General features: G+C 39.0%; 1 protein-coding gene across 2 annotated transcripts in view; it reads left to right on the top strand.

Moving 5' to 3' along the window:
* Positions 1 to 3249: 3249 nt before the first annotated feature.
* LOC148877968 (lysine-specific demethylase JMJ27-like) overlaps positions 3250 to 25477 on the top strand; it is a 35413-nt gene continuing 13185 nt past the window's right edge. For both annotated transcript variants that reach the window (XM_088947377.1, XM_088947369.1), the window contains exons 1-7: positions 3250 to 4705; positions 4798 to 4940; positions 11080 to 11188; positions 11316 to 11448; positions 11543 to 11606; positions 11701 to 12454; positions 19863 to 20192. In XM_088947377.1, coding sequence (XP_088803503.1) covers positions 3629 to 4705; positions 4798 to 4940; positions 11080 to 11188; positions 11316 to 11448; positions 11543 to 11606; positions 11701 to 12454; positions 19863 to 20192 — 2610 coding nt within the window. In that variant the 5' untranslated portion in view covers positions 3250 to 3628. The remainder of the gene's footprint in view (positions 4706 to 4797; positions 4941 to 11079; positions 11189 to 11315; positions 11449 to 11542; positions 11607 to 11700; positions 12455 to 19862; positions 20193 to 25477) is intronic.

The raw sequence follows: 25477 nt of genomic DNA, 5'->3' as shown, positions 1-25477 counted from the left end.
TTGCATAGGGCCATGTAATTAAGCAGTAATGTGGGTATAGGATATCATGTAAGCACTGATGCAAGGCTTATCTATTGCGAGCTATAGATAATTCTGGCTAGTTGAGACTAGAAGGATGGTGAGTACTGAGTACCGTAAGGCATATCAATTATATCGACATCTTCTTTAATGGTGGACTTCATCTATTTTGTCTGACAACCAAGGTGGGGATGAGGGCTTCCCTGCATGATGTGTTAATAGCAACTTCTGGCTTTATGAGATGGGGCCCACTTGGACAGCTTATAAGCTATGATTGGTGAAAACCACAGACCCCCCCACCCCCACCCCAGAAAAAAAAAAAAGCTATTTTCAGCCAGAAATGGGACATTCTACTCCAGCTTTTTTAGTGGCTTCTCCAAAGCAGCTCAATCAAAGTTTCAGCCCTCCCAATTGGGCTCTTAATTCACCCAGCTAGCCATGTATGCATCCGGTGCCTCGCTGTTACACCAGATCTATCATCTATGTGAACTGACGTGTCATATTGGGAGAGCCCTGTTGATTCATAGCCCAGGCTATCTGAACTTGGACAGCCAAAATTTTCACTGGTGGGGAGGGTATGGGATAGTTTTCATGGTCTTAGTATATAAAAAATACAATAAAACACTGTTCCGAAGGATCTCCTAAACATTCTTCAATGGTTGATAGCTTATTTTGGAGTTGATATAAAGGACTCCTTATGTGGAGCAAGCAGAGTGTGGGGAGATGCCTCAAACTGCATTTTCTTGTGATTATCATAAACAGAATAAAGACACCATTCCCTTTAATTTGTTTTAAATTCATAAATACTTATTAATTTGCTTTTTTTGACTTGATGGCTGGTCTGTTCATGTTTCATTTGGTGGTCACAATAAAGTGCTGTCATTATGGTGGCAACAGAAGTCAATATTAATTTCTTTTATTTGCCTTTTATATTTAAGAAAATATTAATTATAATCACCAATGCCAAAATATCATCTCCATAAAGAAAAAAGTCATTACCCAATGTTAGATCCTAACTATATGGGGTTTTTAGAGGGATTGGTTGGATACAGACCTAACTTTCCCTCTTTTTTTTTTTTTTTTTATTAATGGTCCCTAAAATATCAACTCAATATGTGATTTATTTTCCATAGGATATATGTATTCTTTTATATATATGAAACCTGCTTATTACCCATGCAAGCTTATCACAAATGCAGTCAAGAGTAAAAGCTAGATATATAGGCTGGACAACTCTTGACCTAATTGTTAAGTAGTACAAAACGCCTGCATATGATGTTCTTTAACATCTGCATTATACATAGTTGTTTCAGAAACGCTATGCTGGTTGAGCTAGACCAACGCAGTACTCCAACACATTCCTGAAATAAAAATGACTCAGAGTTCACGTTCTTGTATGTGCAAATTAAGGAGAGACAAAATATCAGATCAAACCTGTTTGTCTTTTGGCCACTATGCGAGCTAGTTTGTACAGGGTCCATATCTGAGAAATTAATATATATATATATATATATATATATGCAGTGCAGCAGTATGTGCAGCGCAGTGGGGCACACTCTTTAGTGAGCAAGTTCTGAGGTTTTTGGCTCGATCCCGGCCAATCCTTTATAGGCTTTCACATCCATAAACTGATTCGGTACTTCCTGATTAGCTATGAAACAAACATCGCTGGGAAGAAACAAAAAAAAGGGGGCCAAAATATTAATACTGGTTATGTAAAGAGTATTACTGGCTATGAAATCAGCTCCTCTATTTCTTAACCAAATTGAAATGATGGGATGGATCAAAATTCAAGTCGAAATAATGAGATCCTATCAAGCATGTATACTCTTCAGTTGGGATTCCTGGATGGGTGATTGGTCAACAAGCACATAGTGATATATATATAGTAGAAATAACTTGAAATAGAAAGAGAAAGAAGGCAACTCAATTGATAAAATTCATGTATAGAAATATGTTTAGTAGTAGACTTGCATGAAGCATATGCAAAGATCATCACCCTGTGGATCCAAAGAAATCTCACAGCAGGTCATGTAATTTGTACTGATAATGATCAAAGAAACACAAATTAAATATTATATATATTACAGAATATTTTAATAGAGAAGACTACTCCATTTGATCTATAGATGATCATAACAATCTCCTATACCATCTACACCATATCCATGTTTATATATTTGGTGGGCCTAATTTATGGAAAATTGGGTTTGGGCCTCATCAGTTTTTCCTCATCAATGCATGGCAAACAAGGGCTGAGGACTGCTCCTCTTCATTTCGAAATTCATGTAGCACATTATATGTTGTGCCAATTGTACAATAAGAAGGCTTCACTTTAATATATATTGTAGAATCATCAAATGGTTCCGACAATCTGATAGAGTCCACAGTGTTGTACCAGAGATTCAGAATTGGCTTTGAGCTTCAAACCCTTTACTCCAAACAATCTGATAGAGTCCACAGTATATGGTGTTTTTAACTGTTATTGTAAGAGCAGTCAGAAGGAGAAGAATTTTGCAGTTGAGAGAGAACATCAGAAAGCATACAAGATTAATGGACAGTTTTTGATGTGCAAAAATCTCAAGAAATTAAAGAAGCTCGCCTGCCTGCCCCCAGATTATTAATATTTGGAATCCCACTGTAAACAGTCCAATTCTTACATATAACAACATTAATTCTCTGTGAATCATAATCATCCTTGCCCATACTGTGTATGTTTGTAGCCAACATAATTAATCCTGCTACATGACTACCACTTCCAGCATGATTGCATGAAGAACATGAGACAGACTTCATGATCAGAAATGCTAATAAACCATGCAAAGAGAAAGGAGAAAGGAGAAAAGAAATCATAATTAAAGGAAGCTCTGAAAATCATTACTGAAAAATTAAAGCTAGCTCTATAGAAATGGAGGATAGAAGCAGAACCACTACTGATCAACATTACTCATATAAGCTCTGAAAATCATTACTGAAAAATTAAAGCTAGCTCTATAGAAATGGAGGATAGAAGCAGAACCACTACTGATCAACATTACTCATATAAGTAATTAATCTACTTACTGCCATGCATGGCTTGTTAGCTCCTGTATTGTATGGAGTAGGGAGTATGAAGTATGAGTATGGACGTGTGCAGAGCAGAGAGTCAGAGACCAAGAGAGCTGTATGTAGAGGGGTATTTATGGAATAAAGGGTACATTAATAATTGCATGGGAGAAGGGAGAAACACTTGGGGTGTAATTACTGAAATGAAATCTGCGGCAGTTTGGGCCTTTGGGTTGGGGGTTGTAATCAAATCCAATAATCCATCCGAGCGAGCCGAGTGAGGAGAGGAGACACGGGAGCAAATCATGGATAGAAGGAAACGGATTCGCTGTTTCTCTCTCGAAATGGACTCTCTCGCTCTCCTAGAAACGCTGAAAGCACCCTACTCTTTATATCTCTACAAGGTCTCTCTTTTTTCAATAAATAAGCCAATAACCCCTTCTTTCCTGTCCTTTCCGCCTGAAAAAGAGCAGTCTTGTATTCCAGTTTTGCCGTTTCCTTGACAAACTACGCGGTTTCCCGAGCGGTTTATTGGCCGCTTGAAGCGGTTTTCCGGCGATATTCCATGGAGGAAGGGGACGAAGCTTTGCCTGACTACCTCCGCTGTACCAGAAGCGATGGTCGGCAATGGAGGTGTGTTAAGCGAGTCATGGACAACAAGAAACTGTGTGAACGCCACTATCTCCAAGCCCGTCGTCGGCAGTTCAAGCGACATTCTGTAAAGAAGGGCAAGGAATTGCCAGATTATCTCAGTTGCACTAGGAGCGAAGATAAGAAGGAATCGAGGTGTGCCAGACGAGTCTTTGAGGACAAGAAATTGTGCGAACTTAAATGCTTCCAAGCCCGTCGTCGGAAGTTCATTAGGAAACGATCGATGAAGGAAGGCGAACAATTGCCAGACTATCTCCGTTGTACCAGGAGCGATGGTAAGGACTGGAGGTGTTTCAGACGAGTCATGGAGAACAAGAAATTGTGCGAGTTTCACTATCTTCAAGCCCGTCGTCGGCAGTTCATCAGGCAACAGTCGATGAAGGAAGACGGGGAATTACCAGATTATCTACGTTGTACAAGGAGCGATGGTAAGGAATGGAGGTGTGAGAGGCGAGTTATGGAGAACAAGAAATTCTGTGAGCTTCACTATCTCCAAGCCCGTCGTCGGCAGTTCAAGCAAAAGGTTCCAGACTCCTTGAAGCTCAAGAGGAAACCCTGGCGCAAGAGAAAAGGTGCAGTTTTTGTAACCAGAAAGAAAGAGTTCGATTTTGGGAATATTGAGCTCCGAAAGAAAAGGGCAGAGAAATTGGCGAAGCTGTTGACGAAAAAGCGGGCAGGTGGAGTGTCAGAGGCATTGAATAAAGGTTTCAAGAAGATTAAGTTGCAAAACGGTGACTTGCAGTTGGAATTGATAAGAATTTTCTTGCAGAGGCAAATGGAGAGAAAGAAGCGTAGTTTGGAAAACAATGGCGAGTGGGAGTTAATGAGGGACTTGCCTAATGGTGTAATGGCAATTTCCCCTGCACCAGTCAGGGATTTTGGCAATGCCGTGTTATCGTTTGAAGGGAAATTGGGGGTTGATTCTAGTTCTTTTATGCAAAGGTGCTTCCGGTCAAAGAACATTGAGCCACATCCAATTGGGGCTTTGCAGGTTTATTTGATTAACTATTGTGTCACTCTTTCTTTATTGCAAAAGGTTTCGTTATTTGATTTCTCTTCATTTGCATTGATTTTATGCTTTAGATTGTTCCCTATGGGCGAAATGTGGTGAATTTGAGGAAAGGTGGGAAGGATTGTCATCGGTGCGGAAGAAGTAATGCTGGCAGCTATATTCAGTGCTCGAATTGCCGTAAAGAATCTTTTTGCATGGAGTGCATTAGGGAGTGGTAAATCTTCTTACCAACTCATGATATGGCCTCGTTAAGCATGGCATGACCCTTCTTTCAAATTGGACATAATGATTTTTAACTCCAAAGCATGTTTGATGTCAAGCTCCGGGTGCTTTTGAACTCCATCTCTATCTTATCCAAAAGTAATGCATTTCTTTTCATAATAATTAGAGACTAAACAAGCAGAGTGGTGAAGCAAAGTCTCCCTGTATATAAGCTCAGGTTGATGAACTATGGGCAACATATAAAAACCAAATTAACCTAAGGTAAAGAAAGAAAAAAAATTGTGGAGTTAAGGTGCCTAATCAGTTGTTACTTTTTAGTAACTTCTAAGATTTTTAGATCAAGATAATTTGAGTTTAGGTTAATTGATAAAAAGATCTAAATTGATTTTGGTTAATTTCTTAATTTTCCTATTTTAGTTGCAACTAGTGCCTTGGAGGATATTTATATTCTGTTCATATTATGTGTGTTAGATATTCTAGAATTATGTTTTAAGTTTGTAGACACTGAGTTATCCTGTTGTTCTAAGGGAGTTCTTTGATTGGTTAAGTTCTATTTGACTTTTCATTCTTTATGCTTCTTACTTAATGGGGAGGGAGAGAGGAAGAGAGGCAGGAATGATTCTTCACACCATTCTATCAACCATTGTGAAATAAACAAGCAGTTTTGTCACCGAGACACAATGCCCCGGTGGCTTTGGCTTTGATTCTCTTCTTCTTACTTTTTTTTTTGATAGGAAACAGTAATTTTCATTAGATAAAACCAGAAGAACAACTGTCACCTTCTAAAGTGAAAGGTGACCCCTGAACAAAAAAATAACTTACAACACTGCCCAAAACAAAACCTCCTGATTCACCCCTTGCTTTGCTAGGTTGTTAGCTAAAGCATTTGCTGACCTCCTAGACCAATAAACTTGTGCACCAATCTCTCTTGTGAGGCTCAATAATTCCCTTACAGGTTGTCTAAGGGACCATGTTCCCAAACTATTTGATTGCAGCCAACCTACTACTAATTTTGAATCTCCCTCCACTTCTAACTATTGAAAGCTCAATTGCTTGGCCAATCTTAGTCCCTAGAGGAGAGCCAACACTTCAGCTCTAAGTGAGTCCACCAAACCTATTGGACCAGAATATATAGCTAGGATTTTTCCTTTCGCATCTCTAAACACACCCTCTATTCTAGAAGGTCTAGGGTTCCCAAGAGAGCTGCCATTAAAGGTTCAATTTGACATTACACTGCAAAGGAGGGGACCAAACTGCTTGTATGGTAGGTGATGAAGTAGAAGACCTTGCTAAAATACTTTAGCTGCTGTACAAGGGGTGCAATTTGCAAACCAGCTGGGGGTACAACACCTAACAATCGAGGGGGATTCCAAAGTGGTGGTGGGTTGGTTGAAAAATCCTGAAGAGGCTACGTGGCGTTACAAGAATGAAATGAAGAAATTTAGTTGGTTGACAAGGAATATGCTGGTCACTGTACAGTGGGTGGGGAGATCAGGAAATACTTTGTCAGATGTGTTATCTAAGCAAGGGGTAAATAGGGAAGAATTTTTTTGGGCTCAGTTGTGATTCTTGCTTTTCTTTCCTAGTTTACTTGTAAGATTCAAGGAGGGGCTGCAGCTCGCGCCTCTCCCTGGGATGTTGTATGAATTCACTCTAAATCTGCTTCTGAATTAATAAATTTATTATCATTCATAAAAAAGAAAAGACCTTGCTAAAATACTCCAGCCTCTAGTCAAATCATCTACAGAGACATCCTTGAACAAGCCAAGAGTTTTCAGCCAATGTACTGCCTTGATGGTGATCCCTTCAATAATTTCAGGAGTTTTCAGCCAATGTATTGCCTTGATGGTGATCCCTTTAATAACTTCAGGAGCTGATTTTTCTTTCCCTTGGAAAAATCCTATTGTTTCTCTCTTCCCACATTGTCCACAAGATAGCCGCCCTCGTTGTTCTCCACATCACCCTTCCTCTCTCCTTTGGTTGTCGGAAAAAGCTAGGGTCAAATAATTCCGCTACACTTGTGAGGGGAGTCCACCTACAATCAAAGATAGGGGAGAACCAATCCCAAATTAGAGCACTAAAAGGACAAGAAATTAATAGGTGATTCACTATCTCACCATTCCTCAAGCAAAGGCTATACACATGAGGGGACAAGCACCAATTTGGCCTCTTTTTTTGAAGCACTTCCAAGGTATTGATTTTTTGGAGAACCACTTCCCAACAAAAATCCCTTACTTTTGGGGGTACGAGAGCGCTCCATACTTCTTTAACAGGAAAGGAGGTAACTGGGTTAAAAGGAAGGACCATAGCATTGAAAAACGAAGAACAAGAAAAACTACCGTAGAAGTTTTAGTTCAAATTCTACTGTCAGGAGAAGAGTTGTCTAGAAAAATTAAGCTTAGAAGAGAAAAAAGATCATCTGCCAAACCCACTTCCGAGTCCCTCAAACCTCTCATTAGTCCAAGATCCCAATCCTCATAAACATGAAAAGAAGAGATAAATTGAAACTTTTCAAAGAAAGGGAATATAGGTTTGAGAATCTATCCTTAAGGGGAGATTTCCCAATCCATAAGTCCTCCCAAAAAGAATCTTATTACCTATGCAAGCATCATACCTGATGAAAGGAGAGAAAAGACAGACAAGATATGAACAATATCTTTTCACGGGGAAAAGCACGAAGTCCTTGGGTCGAGTCCAGCGTTCCATCCATTTGCTACCATTCCATGAATACTTCTTATCACCTTATGCCATAAAAACTCTTGCTCCTTAGGAAACCTCCATAACCATTTGCTTAACAAAGCTGTGTTTCTTATTCTAATATTTCCAGTCCCTAAACCTCCTTTGTCTTTCTTTCTAGACACCGCTTCCCATTTTACCCTATGATCCTTTTTAGTATCTCCAGGTTCCCACAAAAAATCTCTCATTATTTTTTCAACTTGGTTTGCAATCTTAACAGGCAATTTGAAGGTAGACAAAAAATACACTGGCAAATTTGCTAGTGTTGACTTAATTAGAGTGATTCTACCCCCCTAAAGAGATGTAGTTCCTTTTCCAACTTGCTAGTCTCTTTGAGAATCTTTCCAAAACTGGGTACCAAAAGCTATTTGACCTAGGGTTTCCTCCCAAAGGTAAGCCTAAATACTTAAGAGGTCTATCACTTACCTCACAACCTAGAGATCTAGCCAAAGATGCCACCTCTGGTTCTTGCCTATTAATTCCAACTACACAACTTTTATTCCAATTTACTCTCAAGTTGGAGACCTTTTCAAAATTCTCTACTAAGACCTTTAAATTTTCCAACTCCTCTAGATCTCTTTCACAAAAGAATCAAATCATTAGCAAATTGAAGGTGGGTTACAACTATTTCCTCCCTCCCTACTCTTCACCCTCTAAGAAAATTTCTAGCCTCTAGTAATCTGGACACTCAACACATCAACTATCAGGGTGAAAAGGAAAGGGGAAAAGGGTCCCCTTGTCTTAAACCTCTCTTTTCCGAGAAGAAATCCTTGGCTACCCCATTAACTAGAATGGAGTAGTGGCATGAAGAGATACAACCCTTAACCCACATGCACCACCTCTTTCCAAATCTTCTAATTCTTAATACTTCTAGTAGAAAACCCTAATCCACCAAATCATAGGCCTTCTCCAAGTCTAGTTTGCAAATGAGGCCATTTTCTCATTGTCTTTTTCTGTAACCCACACATTCGTTGGCAATAAGGATCTGATTAATAATTTGCCTTCTTGACACAAATGCCCCTTTCGTTCGGAGAAATCAAGGATGGTAGTACCTTTTTTATTCTTTTTGCCACGACCTTTGAGATTACCTTATACATACTACCGATTAGGCTTATGGGCCTAAAATCCTTTGGGTGGTTTGCATTTACCTTTTAGGAATATGAGCTATGAAAGTAGCATTGGCACTTGAATTTATCTTACACCTCTCTCAAATAATTCCAAGAAGACCTCCATTAAATCACCACCTATAATATCCCAACAATCTTGGTAAAAGGCCATCGTGAAACCATCTGGGCCTGGGGCTTTAGATGTTTCCATTAAAAAAATAGCATCTTTTAATTCATAAAAAAAAGCATCTTTTACTTCTTGGACCTCAAAATTCTTTTCTAGCTGATCCATCAAAACTCTATTCCTTGGAAGCCAATCAAGGTCAGGAATTTCTTCTTCTTCTTCTTCTTCTCTCTCTCTCTCTCTCTCTCTTCTTGGGCTGTCATAAATGGATTTGAAATGGTCCACAAAAGCTCTTGCTATGTCCTCCTCACTCGTAATCACTTCCCCATTCCATTCCAGCCTCCCCACAAAATTCTTCCTCTTCCTTCCATTTGCTAAGGTATGAAAAAATTTGGTATTCCCGTCTCCCTCCTTGAGCCACTTACACCTAGATTTTTGTCTCCAACTTATCTCCTCTTTCCTTATGTTTTCCTGCAACTCCTGTTTCAGCTTCCAACGCTCTTCCCTCTCTCCTACTGTCAATCTCCTCTCTGCCTTACCTCCATCAATTTCTTGAATCCTATTGGTAATCCCCTCTTTTCTTTCTTTCACTCTTTCAAATTCCTCTCCTTATTCCGGGCTTTGATTCTAGCTTTTAGGGCCTGTAGCTTTTTATAAAAATTGTACCCTTTCCACCTGAATTCCACTTGGTCTTCTTCCCACCACAGTTGAGCATTTTTTTATAAAATCAGGATGAAGCAACCACATGTTCTCAAACCGGAAAGGGCATGGCCCCCTCCTAAGTTTTCTTGGGATAACCTAACTAGACAATGATCTGAGGTAGGTCTAGGGAGAACCCTTACTTCCAGTCCCCTCCACGCAAATTCGAAATCTGAAGAGAATAAGAATCTATCTAATTTACAACATAGGGGTTCTTCTTGGAAATTGGACCAAGTGAAGTTTGCTTGCAACATGGGTAGCTCTCTCAGTTCATATGAGTCCACAAATAGGTTGAACTTTCTCATGCTAGAGGTTACCCTATAGTTTGGATTGGTAGTCTCATTTAGGAATCTTATGACATTGAAATCACCCCCCAAATATGGTGCATTCCAAAGACCCTTAATGGCTGCAAGCTCCTCCCAAAAATCATCCCTCTCCCTATATGAGTTAGGTCCATAGACGTTGGTTAAGGCCCACTCAAAACCATCCTCTTTCCTTCTCAATTTGATTGTTACTGTAAAATTGCCAACTAGTTTCTTCAGTTCAGTCCATCTCTTCATTCTTCCATATTGTAATGTTGCCTCCTGATGCTCCCCATGATTGTGTAAATGCCCAGCTTAACCCTCTAGCTGACCATACACTCCTCACCCATCTTCTATCCACCTCTGCCAGCTTTGACTCTTGAATTAAGACAATGGTTGGTTTCTCTTTCCTAAGGACTTCCCTAATTACACTTCTTTTTCTTGAACTCCTCAGTCCCTTCACATTCCAACTGATTATCTTCATTCAGCCCCCTCTTTTGATCCCAACTTGGAATGAATTTCCACCTCTACCAACTGCTCGGAAAAGGATCACTATTAATTTCCAAATTCGCTCCCCTTCCTCCTTAGACCCTTCTACAGCCTCACCATCCCCTATCTCTTCTGTTACTCCCACCGAGTCGCTAGGAATAGCAGCTGTTGGGCAGGACCTGGAAACACCTGCAGGCTGGGCAGACAAGACAACAGGAGAGAGAGGAGGATTAGCCGAATCGCAAGAAGGAACCAAAGAGGATTGGCACAACATACCAGGCTTCAAAGGGTCTGCACTAAGTTCCGTAGAAGTTTGGACTAAAGGGCTTTTAAATTGGGGGCTCTCTTCTTATTTCCTCAAAGTACAATCTTTTATTTAAAGTATTTTTTCCTTTCTTTTTGCTGGTCAGACCTACCTTGCATCTCCTTAAAAAATAAAAAACAGGTAATCCAATTTCTGTAAGTCCTGTTTTCAATAGCCAAGTGCTACATATTTAATTTTATTATTTAAGCTTGAGGCAGTGTGGTTCTGCGATGATTAAAGAATTGCCTTTTCTTTTTTATTATGGTTGGATGGTCCAACATTACTAGAAATTATTAATCAATGTGCTATATATGTTCATTTGATGTGCTTTCTTCATGATCCAATCACGTTTAAAGTTTAACGAAATTTAGGTACTTTGAGATGCCAGAGAAAGAAGTTAAGATGGCTTGCCCAGTTTGCCGCAGCACCTGCAACTGCAAGATATGCTTGGATAATAAATTAAAGGATGGTGGACCTGAGGTATTTGCTGCACCATTTTTTTTTTCTTTCTTTCTTTGTTTTCCTTTTTTCTTTTCTATATTTAATTTTTCTCTGCCAATTTAAGAATTTCATGCTGACTATGAATTCATATTTGACATCTTATCAGGATTTTGTGAAAGGTCAAAATAAAGTTGACAAAATCCTACATTTCCATTATTTAATCTGTCTACTTCTTCCAGTACTGAAACAAATCAATGTTGAACAGAGAATTGAACTGGAACTAGAGGCCAAGCTAAAAGGTTGTGGGTGATAATTCTATTTTGCACCTTGCACTATAAAATTTATTCTTTTTCTTTTTTTTTTTTTTGTATTGACATTTCTTTTTCTTTGCAGGAAAAATGGCTTCTGAAATCCAGATTCAGCAGGCAAAATGTGGCTATGATGAACAACTTTGCTGGTATGTTCAATACTACAGGGAGGTTTTACTTTCATTGACAAAGTTTCACCTTTTAGGCATTTCCCTGTCTGATGCATGTTGGCCTTTTGGACAGTGATAATTGCAGAACTTCCATTGTAGATTTTCATAGAAGTTGCTCGAATTGTTTATATGACCTTTGCCTAAGTTGTTGTCAAGAGATCCGCCAAGGCAACCTACCTGGAGGCACTGGAATGGTTATGCTTGCATGCTCTAGTAAAAAGAAAAATTATGCTTCTTCTGTCAAGCATCTCCCAGGAATGAGGCAGATAGGCTCTTCCCGAAAAAGTAAAGTTGGTGAACTGGCAGCTCCTTCTCTACTATTACCAGACTGGAAATGTAATGGTGATGGCAGTATTTCTTGCCCGCCTAAAGAGCTTGGTGGTTGTGGTGATGGACTCCTAGAGTTGAGAAGTGTTTTCCCACGAAACTGGACTGAAGAACTGGAATTAAGTGCTGAGGAAATAGCATGTAGTTATGATTTTCCGGATACTTTAGATATTTCTTCCCATTGTTCTTTATGTACTGGCCCACATGATAAAGTTGAGGGAATTGGTGAGAAGTTGCAAAAAGCAGCTAGCAGGGAAGGTTCTTATGATAACTACTTGTACTGTCCAACTGTACAGGACATTCAACATGAAAACCTTGAACATTTTCAGAAGCATCTTGCTCAAGGCCAACCAGTAATAGTTCGTAATGTGCTTCAGAATACACCAAATTTGAGCTGGGATCCAGCGGCGATGTTCCAGACTTTTCTTGAAAAGAGTGGTACCAAATCTGGGAATGATGTGAAGGCATTGAAGGCTACAGATTGCTTGGATTGGTGTGAGGTTAGTATTGTTATGTTGATCAATTTACTGTTTCAATTATTTTATCTTTTCAAAAAGAAAAAGAAAAAAGTGTTATTGTTGCTTTAGTACTTTTCATCTTCAAAGGCAGCCATCTATTTCAAATTATAGTTTTAACCTTTTTTTTTGTTTATTGTAACTGTTTTTGATAAAATTTTGTTTATTGTAACTTTGTTGATCATAATTTATTTATTTTTTTTGTTTCTTTTGATTTTATTTCTTCCAGTGTCTGACAGCTTGAGGATGACGATAATTTGTACTTTCTAGGTTTTACCAAATCTACTTAGTCTTTTCTTGGTGCATGATTATGTGCCTGAAAAGCAGATGCTAAAAACCTAAAACCAACAAAAGGAATTTGTATTTACCACGCCCTCTTATCCCAAAAACCACGTTAGTAAATGGCCTTGTTCTAAATAGCCTTTTTTTTATAGTAAAATAAATTTAATTAAAAGTAAACAGAAAATACAGTAGGAAGGTGATAAGATATCACCCGAGAGAACTTCCACTTTGAACAAACAAAAACTCCCTCCCTCCCATCAACAACCTACTGCCAAGCTTAAAAGCTTACTCAACATCCTCTAGCTTCAACATTGATGCTATCATTATTTTTTTGATCAGTAAACATGTATTTTATTAAATTTCAGATTGTAAACAGTTTATACAACTTGGTGATGGGACTGTTGATCCCTTTAATCACTCTATTCTATCCCTCATTACAGTGCAGCCCAAAATAGTTGCTGTCTCAATGCTTCTTGTTTTGCTAAAGCATCAGCTAGCCCATTTGCACTTCTTCGGACCCATTTAAATTCATCCTCAACCTCCTTTGCAATATTTTCCACTTCCCTAATAACTTGTTTAAATGTCCACAGGGTATGCCTACTGTTTGTTGCCCAGGAAATTACTGCTTTTGAGTCCCCTTCCACCTCAATATGTCTGTATCTTAACTTCTCGGCTAACTTTAACCCTTGTAGTAATGCCAAAAGTTCAGCCTTCAGTGAGTTTCCGGTGCCAATAGTCCTGAGAACAGACCCAATATCTTCCTTTCAGAATTTCTGAATACTCCTCCTGAAACGCCTGGATTTCCAAAGGAGCTCTCATCAAAATTTAGTTTCACTTTATTGCCTTCTAGTGGTTTCAACTCCAGCCTTACTTTATCTCTTACTCTCGATGACTATGCTATTTCAGGCCAGGTTCTTAGAATGTCTGTGATTGAGAAGACTTGAAAGCTATCCATGGGTTTTACCCAATGAGCTACTTTCACCTTGATGCTATCAATGACTTCCTCTATTGTTCTGCTTTTTTTTGAGAAAATCCTATTATTCCTTTCTTCCCATATTACCCCGCAAATTGCTGCCTTTGTTTCTTTCCACATTACCATCCCTCTTTTCTTTCGTTGTCTCAAGAAGTCACGGTTGAAGAGTCCTGCCACATCTTCAGGGGGAACCCACCTACAACCAAAGAGAGTACAAAAGAATTCCCAAATTTGGAGCACAATGGAACAAGATATCATTAAATGGGATAGGGTCTCACCACTTTCCTTACACAAAGAGCACACATGAGGAGAAAGGCAAATGTATGGCCTTCTTCTCTGTAGGATATCACAAGCGTTTACCTTACCAAGGAATATTTCCCAGCAGAAGGCTTGAATCTTTGGGGGAATTGGCTTGCACCAAATTTCTTTCACAGGAAATCCCCATCTAGGGGGTTGGGGGAAGCAAGTACTTTGAAGAAGGAAGAACAGGAAAAGAGACTGTCTGGAGAGCCTACCCAGATTCTAGAATCTTCTAGCAAAGGGTCAAAGTGGATTTTCCCTAGAAGATCCAACAATAGGATTAAAGACTCACACTCGTTTTCCCTTAGTCCCCTTTTGAGGCCCAAGTTCCAGTTCACACTATTTGGACAATGTGCTCCTAACATGGATATAGTTTCCCCCTTGAGGTTAGATAGCACAAAGAGACCAGGAAATTGATTTTTAAGTGGGGTTTCTCCTACCCAAAGATCTTCCCAAAATAGAATTTTATTACCATGTCCCACATCGAACCGGATGGAATTAAGGAAATTAGGGTAGATTTCATGTATTGCTTTTCAAGGAGAAGCCAAAGAATAGTGAGGGGAGATATTTGCATCCCAGCCATTTCCGTTCACCCCATGGATGCTCTCAATCATTTTCTGCCATAGTCTGTCGCTCTCAAAGGGAAACCTCCAAAGCCATTTACCTAGTAGAGCTGTGTTCCTTAATAGGATGTTCCCAATTCCTAAACCCCTTGTTCCTTAGGTTCGCTAACCTGCTCCCACTTGATCAAATGGTCCTTCCTTTCCTCTCCTGGATCCCAAAGGAAATCTCTCATATACTTCTCTAAGCACCTTGCTACCCTAGAAGGGATTCTAATAGTTGAAAGGAAATAGGTGGGGAGGTTTTCTATTGTGGCTCTAATCAAGGTTATTCTTCCACCCAAAGAAATATAATTCCTTTTCCACAGGGCTAACTTCCTATCAAACCTTTCTAAAACTGGTTTCCAAAACCCAATTGACCTAGGGTTTCCTCCTAAAGGTAGACATAGGTAACTGATAGGCCAGCTTCTGGTCTTGCACCCCAAGATCTCAACAAGTCTTATTAGATCTCCTTCTTCCAAGTTGACCCCTACAATTCCACTTCTGGTCCAATTTATCCTCAGCCCTGTCACTTCCACAAAATTATTCAGCAGCACCCTCAGATTTTCCACTGCTTCATTGTTACCTTCACAGAAAAAGATGGTATCATCTACAAATTGGAGATGGGTAACAATCACCTGATTTCTACCTACCCTCCAACCTCTAAAAAAGCCATGATCATTAGCTTTTGCCACCATTCTGCTTAACATTTCTGCCACTAGGGTAAACAAGAAAGGGGATAGGGGGTCACCTTGCCTAATTCCTCTCCTAGCCGGGAAGAAGTCCTTTGCTGTATCATTGATTAGGATTGAGTAGTGAGTTGAAGTTAAGCATCCTTTAATCCATGACCTCCATCTAACTCCAAATCCTAGTCTTTCTAGTATTTTTAGGAGGACTTCCCAATTAACCAGGTGATAGGATTTTTCTAAATCCCATTAATGCTATCATTATCAATAAGTGTTCATTATTTTTTTTATTCTCCCAAGCCAGAAAGGCCTTCCTAGTGAACTCCTCCTCACCCAAGAAGAACAAACCCAACATCTTGCCACTGGACCTCCTTGTCAACCATTTTTTTCCAAATCAACCCTTTCCTCCACCATGTTAGCATTAACAGACATTGTCGAATCATCTTCTCCTATCTTCATTGTTCATCCTTCAACTTCCTTGCCACCCCCATTGTCCTTGGCCGAACCTGAGTCCACCACTTCGTTCTCTTGAACATGTATAGCCGCTGACTTACTAGACAACTTGCAACTCAACAACTGCTAGTCCACCAAGCTCTGCCCCCCAGATCGCAACTTCAACTTATCCACCGCTTTTGAGAATTTTCTTTTGTAGATTCTTTTAAATCTATTAGTAGGACCCAACCCAACCAGACCTTTAAGGGGTGAGAATACCTTTGTCATATGAACCAGATGTGATCTGCTTGAAGCCTCGAATCTCATAACTCCCTACTCTGTTCTGCTTCTTTAGCACAGATGTTCTCTTCAACCTCCGCCCTCCTACCAATATTGATGCCAATCCTTCCCATAACCACTTTAGAAAACTGTACACCGAAAGCTTCACCTCAAGCTCCCCCAGAGAAGAGTCCCCTATCCCATTCTGAAGATACTGAACTAGACATACCTCAGGAATGGTCTCCACTCTGATACCAAGGCCAACACAATCGTTTTGATTCAAATCTTTAGCAACCATCATACCTAGGCATAGGCCTAACTTGCACCTGGCTTCCTCCCCATTTGTGCCATCAACAGTCTTCCCATTGGCTACACCACAACTGTATGAAGAGGACCGATTGTAAGGAACACCCGGATCAGGACTAAGAGAACTTGACTCTTGCCCCAGAATCACCTCATTGGATTTGCTACACCTTTCTCTTGCATGCATTTCATCTTCGACCTTAGGAACCAAGGAAATGGGAAAAATCTTTGCAACTGTCCTCATCGAAACTTTTCAACACCTTAGGCTTTGACTTCATCTTCTCTTGCTCAACTCCTACATACCTCTTAACCACCTGAACCCAATTGACCTTCTCCTCTCCATTTCCTTTAAGAATTCCACCTCTCACACTCAATTGGAATTTTTCCCTCTTAATCTAACAAATAAACATGAGATTCATAAATTACATAATAACAATAAAAATTTATATTAGACAAAAATATGTGTGAAAATTGAGATCTTTTGTTATTAATGATGAAAATGGCTAAAAATACAAAGAAGGGAATTAATGTCGTACCTATGTCCTGGTCTGGTCAAATAGGTCAATAGTTCAACCAATAAGGTCATTTGGTTGTTAACCAAGCCAATGTTATTTTTTGCAATGATTAGATTGATAACATACTTTGATTAAATTTGTATGGGTGATAGGTCTATCAATTCGACTATTTGCTTCAACTACAAATTAGAAACATTGATGCAAAATACAAACAAGAAGATTTGAAGCTAGTCTTTAAGTTGAAGGGCAATAAATGCACCAGTACACGATTCTTCAATTACTTGTCTTTGTTGCCACAAGATCTATTACAAACACAAGTGTGTAAATCTACTGTGTGACCAATCACGAGGGAACAAATCAGTGTTCCATACACATGGGGCCTACATCTCACATGGGTCCATGCACAAGGAACATCAATGTTATGTTTTTTTGATCAATAACAACATTTCATTAATTAATCACAAAGGTATTACATGGAGGAAGATAAACTTTTTTATCTTCCAACTGGAGCTTGAACTCCCAAGAATAGAAAAAAGAAAAAAATACACTTGTGTCCAAAACATTGACTCCTTCTCGACTCCTTGGTTAGCTAACCCATCAGCAAAAGAGTTAGCTGATCTTTTCACCCAGCTGATCTAAACTTCCATCTCTTGAACCAGCCACCTAAATTTCCTTCTCTCATTACTGTCCATCCATAACCTGCTATTTTCTTTATTCAGTCACCCTACCACCACCTTCAAGTTCCCTTCAATGATGAGTTTTCTTATATTCATCTCCTTATCTCTTTGGATTCCTTCCAAAACTACAAAGATCTCAGCCTTGAGAGAGTCATTCACTCCAATTGGGCCTGAGAACATGGCTGAAATAAACCCATTCTCATCCCTAAACACACCTCCAGTCCCTGATTGTCTAGGATTCACCCAACTACTCCCATTAAAGTTTAGTTTTAAAAAAACCCGCCGGTGGGGGGTCCAAGACACACTCAACACTGTTTTGATCTGGGTGCAGCTAGCAATCTCACCCCACTTCCTCAACAAGTAATCCACTGTGAAGTCTGTAAATAGCTTTGAAGATTTCAGCCACTGTACTACCCTTATATGGATCAGTTCTTTCAGTTTTTCATTGCCTCTCTCTACTTCAAAGAAGATCCTGGTATTTCTTTCCTCCCACAGAGCCCGGTATACTGCAGCCCTCTAACATCTCCACATGGTCCTTCCCCTTTTCATTCGGCACCTGAAGAAGGGGAAAAAAGGCTTTGCAATTTGGTGGAGGATTCCACCTACACCCAAAGAGGGATAATGCCCACACCCAAATGGACTTAGTAAACTGGCAAGTCACCAATAGGTGAAACCAGTCTCCCCATCCGCCTTATAGAGAACACACCTGTGAGGGGATAAACATGTCTTGGATCTCTTCTTTTGGAGCATATCACCAGTATTGATTCTTTCCAGAAAAGTGTCCTAGCAAAAACTACCAACTCTAGGGGGAATTGGTCTGCACCAAACCTCATTAATTGGGAAGGGAGGGGCAACAGGACTAGGGGGCTGACTTAAGATTTTGAAAAAAGAGGCACAAGAAAATGAGCCAGTGGGAGTGGGGGCCCAGATTCTAGAATCCAACTTAGTAGGTTCCAAGAAAACATTATCAAGGATACCAAGGAGGCTCGGGATACTATCCAAGTCTGTATCTCTCACAACCCTTCTCAAACTCAAATTCCACCCAAACCCAGAAGAGGAAGATGAGGGGGCAATGAAGGTAGAAACTGGCTCATTTTTTAATTCAGAAAGGGCATACAAAGAAGGAAACAAGTCCTTAAGAGGGGCATTCCCCACCCAAAATTTGTGTCACACAACCAGTTTTTCACACTTGCATTCGTACTAAATCCGGACATGTCTTAGTTATTAGATCTGTTCATCAGCTGTGCTTTGGATTAGCTTTTGCCAAAATTTGAATGGGTCTGGCCTAAAGCTCAAGCCCGAAATAGTGCAAGGTTGAGCCTGAAGCACGGCCTATGAAGGTCTATTTGTTGCATAGGTTTTGATAAAAACATTGAAACTATCATTGTCTTCATCAATTTTAATTCATCAAATCCACTGATTTTGTATAAAAGTTTCACTAATTAAATCTACATGGCTATACTACATAATTTTAATAGTATAAAAACTATTAAATTCAACCAAAAAATGAGGCCATTCTTCCATTTGGCTAGTAGGTCAGCAATTCAACCATCTTAGTCAAATCACAAATCAGCCAATCCATGATGTCATAATTAATAATAGATAGATACAAAAATTAAAAATATGAAAAATTTATAGAAAAAATTGGAACACTCTAATATTATCTATTCATCTTATTAAACAAAAAATAAGCATGATGAATAAGAAGTATATTTATTAATGATAGAAATGGAAAATTTAACATTGACTAGCAAGCAAAACTGTTTTCTTGTTCAGGAGGTGGGTCAATGGTTCGACCATCTAGGTCAAATGGGCAGATGATCCGTGTTGTTATAGTGAAATAGTAATATTTTTAAAATAAATAGAAATACAAAAAAAATTATAAAATTTTAGGCATGTCACTAATATCATATATTCATTGTAATAAACAGAACTTATGCTTATTAATGATGAAAATGGAATACAAATTTTAAAATCGACTAGAAATGAATCTACTTTTTTCGTTGGGGTGGTGGGTAACAAGTTTAAACATGCAAACCAAATGGGCCAACCCATGATGTTATAATTAGATAATAAAAAATTTTATTCAATACATATAATTATAAAATTTATAAAAATTGTCTGGAAAAAGTTTGGGCACATTTCTATTCTCTCATATTATATATTCAATATATCAAACAAAATGCATGACAAATAGTGATAATAATAAAACCATTTCTTGATTTGTTACTGATAAAAAATGGTTAATATAGGGGTATGTTGTTTTCTCTATCCTGTTTATGGTGTGCTTGACACTGCTTTTATCTGTTTGAAGTAAATTACATTCTGCTTTTGTTCTACTTGACAGGTAGAAATTGGGATCCAGCAGTTCTTTAAAGGATATTTGGAGGGACGGACACATGCTAATTTGTGGCCTGAGATGCTAAAATTGAAGGATTGGCCTTCTCCCAAGTTGTTTCAAGAACAGTTTCCTGCTCATAATGCTGAATTTATCCATGCTCTACCATTTCAGGAATATACAAATCCTGACACTGGTCTTCTGAACCTTGCTGTCAAGCTACCAAAGGAATTCTCAAAACCAGATGTAGGTCCACGTGTATATATTTCATATGGGATAGCTGAGGAGCTTGGTCGTGGTGATTCTGTAACTAAGCTATATTGTGATTCATCTGATGTGGTAGGTGTTATTTTCAAGGTTTTAGATATTTATTTTTCCACTGGTTTTGGTCATTTGAAAAAATAAGAGAAAATCTTAAAATTTAGAAAATTTCATTGAACTAAATGTGCAGATAACTGATGTAACCAAGAATATATTTTCACAAACCCTGGCCACCACAAGGATGTATTCCCACCTACTATCCTAAAAAGAGGACAGGCCCATAATCTAAAAATGATTCATGTTTAAAAAAGTGGTTCTTCATTGTAATCTTGAAATTTCCACCACTTTTATTTCTGAATAGAGCCATTTTAATGTTCCAAAACATCTTTAAACCTCATAGACTTTCAATTTGCATAGTTCTTGTTTTACTGATGGTAGTGAACTAAAAGATCTTAATTGGTCTAAATTGAAATTTAGCTTATAAGTTGTGTAGCAGGAGACTTCAATGTAATAAGATTCAGTGAAGAACATTCCAATGGTAGAGCTTCAACAAGAAGTATGAAAAATTTTTCTTTCTTCATCTCCAGACACAATTTATGTGACATCCCTCTCAAGAATGGTCAATTTACTTGGTCAACTATGTAGGAAAACACAATTAGCTGCAGACTAGACAGGTTCCTTTTATCTCAAGATTGGGTGGAAAGATTTCCCACTCTAACCCAAGACCTCTGTCATCATTGCATTTCAGACCACTAGCCCATTAAGTTGAACACAGATCTAATTTCAAGAGGAAAGCCTCCTTTTAGACTAGAAAAATGGTGGACCCATTTTTAGACTAGGAGATGGTAGCTGGCTGGTGGGAGTGTGAAGTAGAGGGATGGGCTGGATTCACACTGCCACAGAAATTGAAATTTCTGAAGAGGAAGTTGAAATCTTGGGGAAAAGAACAGTTTAAAGCTGGTGAAGAAGACAAAAGGAAGATGCTCATGGAATTGGATGAATTAGATGTAAAAGAGCAAAAAGGCACTTTAGACGACCCAGGCAGAAGAAGAAGAGTTGAGCTGAGGAAATCTTGGAAAAAGTTAGTCCGAAAGGAGGAAGTTTACTGGAGGCAGAGATCTAGAGTGAGGTGGCTGAAAGAAGGAGATAATAACTCTAGATTTTTCCATGTGTATGCCTCGGGGAGAAGAAGGAAAAACTTCATTTCAAAAATAAGAGTGAACCAAAGAGAAGTGGAAAATTCTGAAAAAATAACTGAGGTCTTCCTCTCCTACTTTAAGAGCCTATACTCTAAGGATAGCATGCACAGTTTCAGATTGAATACTTGGGAAGGATCAACTTTGTCAGTAGATAAGAAAGTTTGGTTGGAAAGAAGCTTCGAAGAGGTGGAAATCAAAGAGGCAGTTTTTAGCATGGATGGAGACAGGGCACCTGGCCCAGATGGTTTCCCTTTATTTTTCTTCCAAAAGTGTTGGGATATTGTTAATGAAGATCTTCTAATGTTCTTTACAGAGTTCCACTCCTCTGCCATAGTAAATAAAGGCATAAGTTCATCCTTTCTGTGCTTATTCCCAAAGAAAGGGGGAATTTTGGAAGTGAAGGACTTTAGGCCAATAAGTTTGGTAAGGTGTGTTAATAAAATTTTGGCCAAAGTCCTAGCAAGAAGACTGAAAGAAGTGCTACAAGATCTGATCTCTCCAAATTAGTTTGCCTTTGTCAAAGGAAGACAAATTGTGGATAGTATTTTAATTGCAAATGAGTGTGTAGAAGACAGAAAGGCTCGTGGGAAACCAGGGGTTCTAGTCAAGCTAGACCGTGAAAAGGCCTACGATAAAGTTGATTGGGAGTGTATCTTGGACTGCTTGAGACTGAGAGGCTTCGGCAGGAGATGGATCAAAGGATGCATTGGCTCATCTTGGTTTTCAGTGCTCCTAAATGGAGAGTCTAAGGGCTACTTTAAGGCCAGTCAAGGGCTTAGAAAAGGCTGTCCACTCTCTCCTCTCCTCTTTACCTTAGTGATGCACATCTTTACTTTTCTATTTGACAAAGCCAAATTACTAAGTTTGGTTAAGGGTTTTGAAGTGGGAAGAGATATGGTCCAGGTTTCTCACTTGCAATTTGCTGACGACGTCATCCTATTCTTGGATGCATCCTTGGAAAATGTTTTTTGAGTGTTATATATGCTGTTTTATGTTTTTCCGGCCTATAAGGGCATAGTTGTCTTTGTACTGTTCTATTATTTTAGTATAAATAATAAGTGAAGGGGGCGGCCAGATTATTGCTCTCTTTTCTTTCAACTTCTCTTCATCTCTTCTCCTCTCTTCAAGAAACTACTTTCTTTCATTAATTCAACAGATTTCTACTTCTAGTAAATATGGAACAAATACAAATAGGTGGGACAGTAATCTTCATTTGAACCAGGTAAAGAATTCAAATCCTTGGAAAGGTAATAGTCTCTTCACACTCTTCTTTCCTTCATTTCATTAGATTCAAAGTGGGAAATGGAAATAAAATAAAATTCTAGCAATATCTCTGGTGGAGGAATACCACTCTAGCAGAATCTTTCCTAGGAATCTTCAATCTCTCCATAGATCAAGATTCAACTGTTTCCTCTTGTATCCCAGTTTTACCTACCGATATTAACTTGACCCTGAACCTGAGAAGACCTCTAAGGGACACTGAGATCTCAGACCCCATAAACCTTTTCCTCACCTTAAAAGAAGTCTACACCTCCCCTCATTCCATTGACACCCGAGTTTGGACCCTCAACCAAAATGGTGTTTTCTCTTCCAAATCTATGTTTAAGGCTCTAATTGCAGGTGATCAGATTTCCTCTTTCCCTTTCAAGAAGGTTTGGAGCAGTCATATTCCTCTAAGAGTTTGCTTCTTTGTCTGGGAAGCGTGTCTGTAGAGAACAAATACGTGTGATCTTCTTCAGAAAAAAAGCGTGGGAAGGTCATATGTTTCTCCTCATGCATGTTTGCTTTTCCTAAGAGAAGGGGAATCTGCAGATCATCTACTCATTCATTGCAAATTTTCTCAAAAGATTTGGTGGCATTTCTTAAACCTGACTGGATATAGTTGGGTCTCTCCAAAGCATATTTGGGAGTTTCTCAACCAGTGGTATGGGTCAGGCTTGAGCAGAAGAGGTAAAGTGTATTGGCAAACTGTGGTACATGCAGTATTGTGGGGAATTTGGGAGGAAAGAAACAGGCTCATATTTGAGAAGAAAATAAGATCTCTGGAAGAATTAATTTCAGATATATTCTTTTGTTGTAATTTTTGGGCTGTTAATTCTGAGATGTTTCAGGGCCTCTCTCTCTCAATGATCTTAACAGAAATATCCAAACGATCTTGCTTCTCCCAACTTACCCTCAACCAACCCAAAGATTACAGATACCGCATATTGAAGAAGGGATGATTCTAAACTTCGATGGAAGTGCTGCAGGCAATCCGGGCAAAGCTGGGATAGGTGGTATTTTGAGGGATGAACAGGGGATTATCTGTTGGGCTTTCAGTGGCCCAATGGGTAACACAGACTCAACAAAGGCTGAAGTGATGGCAGCGCTCACTGGTATCAGAATAATAAAAAGTTTAGGCATTCAGAAATTATCCATTGTTGGAGATTCTGCTGATACTATCAAATGGCTAAAAGACAAGGAGGGGGGTCCTTGGAGGTTGAGTCATTATCTGACTCTGGCAAGAGACTCCTTGGAAAATTTAAATGTAAATTTGTTGTGGATACTGAGGGAGTTGAATCATATAGCAGATGGATTAGCTAAAATTGGAGCAAACTTAGAAAATTTATACAGCAACAGGCTTCCCCCCTTGTAATTTTGCGTTTCTTCCGTTTAAGTTCTCTTTCCTTTGTTCAGTACATCTGTTCATGTACTCCTTGTTTTATTTAATGAAATCTGGTTAGCTTTTCTCAAAAGAAAAAAAAAAAGGCAGGAGTGCAGGACTTAAATGCATTTAAAGATCAATATAGAACAAGGAAAATAGATAAGACTGAGGATTAGTTGGTTGAGCTAGCCTCAGGTTATATGTGCAAACGAAGGACTCCCAAAGAGATGAAAGGTAAGTTCAAGACTAAGTTCAGATTATTCTCTTGGGTTGGGGTTTCTAACAAGCACCACCATCAAACTGAAGTCTAATTTCACCTTCCATAGGCAGTTCTTGGGGGCTGCTGACAGGGTCAATTTGAGGATCTCCACCAAATTCCTTTGCAAATCATTTAGAAATATGCCTTTATTTAATATGCCTTAAGTTTCACCTTGAAGAAAAGGAAAACAACCTAAGCCTTATATGGGTCCAACATGAGGTTTAGAGAACTTTACTGCATCTGATATAGAACAATCGGTGACAGTTAAAAATGAGTTCAAGGGTTCTATTAGAGTTTTCCAAGGTTAAGAAAGTGGGAGATCTTTGGCAGTCTGTTAGATGTTTTAGAGAGATATTTAGTCGGCAGATTCTTTGGGGTTATGCCAGGTAAAGAGTTTGTGGCATACTGGGTTTAGTGGGACCTTTTTTTGGTCTACCTGCAATATAAGGTTGGATGTGTTGTCTGTTCTTAGATGGGGATGGTTTCAAAACCATCATTGGAACTTCCTGGAGGTTAAAATCAACCATTGGTTTCCACAACAGGTTGTATTAGGAATTATAGGTTTTCAAGTCTTGTATGGATCAATGATGCAGGTATCCTTCATTATGCATGGTGTATCCAGACATGTAGAACAAGTGGGGATGCTTGTGGACATTTTCTTTTCACTGATAGGAATAACTCTGTTTCATCACACCTGGATCTTCTGTTCACTGGAAAGAAATATGAAGTAAGAATTTTGTTTGAAGAGGAGGAACTTATGGTGGAACAGGGTAACCGGGAAAGTGCCTCAGAAGCTGAAGAGTCAGAACTGGCTATTGGTGGGGTTATCTTGGAATTCATATAAGGAGAAGAGACATGGAAAATGATAACAGCTTTAGGAAGATATGAGGTATATCTGGTGAGTGTTTTCTAGAAATAAGATTAAAATATTGGATGATAATATTTAAGAAGAGGGGGACAAGTCGGGTAAACAGTGGCCTCTTTGATTGGTGTCAAAGTGGGGAGTATTATTTCAGGTGGTACTAGCATGTTATTTCCATTTCTGGGTTATTGCCAGATATCCACAAGAACATGCCTCTTCTAGTCAATCATAAAGGGCGGTAGTCAGACATCATCCTTCTAAAAATGTCACTTCATCTTGACCAGACTAGGGGAGTCTTGCCAATCGGAGATGTCTCAGAAGCAGTGGATATTTCAGCATGTACCTGTGGGGTAAGGTGGCCCTAAGGGAAAATTTCAATGTCAAAAGAAGCCGCAGATC

The sequence above is a fragment of the Nelumbo lutea genome, chromosome 1, assembly GCF_056320005.1.
Source record: "Nelumbo lutea isolate HS-2025 chromosome 1, American lotus-T2T, whole genome shotgun sequence".
NCBI lineage: Eukaryota > Viridiplantae > Streptophyta > Magnoliopsida > Proteales > Nelumbonaceae > Nelumbo > Nelumbo lutea.
Note: the sequence above shows the minus strand (reverse complement) of the source record. Positions and strands in the feature narration are given on the sequence as shown.